The sequence below is a fragment of the Galeopterus variegatus genome, unplaced genomic scaffold (genome assembly GCF_000696425.1).
Source record: "Galeopterus variegatus unplaced genomic scaffold, G_variegatus-3.0.2 Scaffold6246, whole genome shotgun sequence".
NCBI classification, from domain to species: domain Eukaryota; kingdom Metazoa; phylum Chordata; class Mammalia; order Dermoptera; family Cynocephalidae; genus Galeopterus; species Galeopterus variegatus.
This window is the reverse complement of record NW_007732357.1, coordinates 118,831-120,323: the sequence shown is the minus strand read 5'-3', so window position 1 is coordinate 120,323 and position 1,493 is coordinate 118,831. Positions and strand designations below refer to the sequence as shown.

General features: G+C 34.0%; 1 protein-coding gene across 2 annotated transcripts in view; it reads left to right on the top strand.

Moving 5' to 3' along the window:
• Positions 1–1,493, top strand: part of LOC103606049 (ubiquitin-conjugating enzyme E2 variant 3) — a 35,425-nt gene that overhangs the window by 10,978 nt on the left and 22,954 nt on the right. For both annotated transcript variants that reach the window (XM_008590646.1, XM_008590647.1), the window contains exon 3: positions 228–401. In XM_008590646.1, the coding sequence (XP_008588868.1) occupies positions 228–401 (174 nt within the window). The remainder of the gene's footprint in view (positions 1–227; positions 402–1,493) is intronic.

The window sequence follows — 1,493 nt, the reverse complement described above, 5'->3', positions numbered from 1 at the left end:
CCCCTAGCAATTTATATTTAACCACAGTTATGTAAAATCTGTTGAAACCTGGTTAGTTTTTTAATATACATTAAAATACATTACTCTTCAGTGCATTTAGGATCTAAGAAGAGTAGAAACTCTAATATTCTTTAGTTATTAAAGTAATAAATATTTTGTTTGTGAACTTGACAAGAAGTATATATTTTTAAAATCTTTACATTTTCACCTTGTATGCTTGTATTTAGTGGAAATCATGACCTACGTGACATGGAAACTGAGTGCATTTCCTGAAAATCAAGTGATTGGAATTGGATGTAATCTAGATTCACTGAGATTACAATATATTATTACAAATGTTTTGAAGGCACAGACTTCAGGCAAAGATGTGTGGGTTATTGGTGAGCAGGGAGAAGACAAAGGTAAGAAATACATATAACCAGAGCTTAGTTATATGTGGATCTTAGTTGGCTTTTGTTCCACATTTGAGTGCCTTCTGTGTAACAGGCCCTGTGTTATGAATAGATTCTTCATGTGTGTCATTCTCATTGTAATTACTTTTCTGGATGTGTAAGATTAGGCAAGACCCTGTACTCAGGGTTTATATTTTTTAATTGAACTTCAGAGTCCAGGATTAATTTTAAAGTTTAATTTTTCCAGAAAGGAACATTTAAATTAACCCTGAAGCATATACAGAACTCTTTCCTTTACTCTCCCCACGCTTCAACCTTGCTTACCTAAGTTTAGACCTTCTTCCTAGATACATGCCTCTTGTTTCTCACTTTTTAAACAGAATTTTCACTCTTTATCTTTATGGCCATTTTTACTGGCCACTTGCTGTCTCCCTCTCACAAAACCCATTCAGTTCTCTGGATTGGAATGCCCCGTTTCCTATGCCAAAAGAATGCTTTCCCTATTTCACTTGGAAATCTCTTCCTTTACTCCTTTATTGTTTCTCTCATGCTATAAAGCCAGGTTGTTCAGGTGATAAAAATGCTGTTTACTGTCATTTTTGTTCTTTTTTTTTCATTTAAGTGAAGTGTACTAGTATCTACTCTCTATTCGCTACTATATTATTAGATGCTAGTATGAAGTAAAAGAGGCATAGAGCACAGTCTTTTCCTTCATCATAGATAATTATTTTAGAGAGACAAGAAAAATATATTTTAGTTAATAATAAAGGTATAGGATACTATTTGATTAAGTGCTAAAATGAATAGTGTAGACTTACAGTGCTTAGATCAGACACTTATGAGTGAACCTTTCACATGGGTTGAAATGACTAGAGAAAATTCAGTAAAGGCCATCATTGATCTGGACTTTGGGAGAATGAATAGGATTTGAACAGATGGCAAAGAATGGAAAAGACATTTCAGGAATGGGAAATCAGAACCAGACAAAGCCATGTAGTTAAGCATGGCATATTCATGGGATAAAAAATCTAGAGTAGTTTTTGCAGAGGGTTTCAACCAGATAAGCCTGGTTGAAATCACATTTTGGAGATCCTAGAGTAC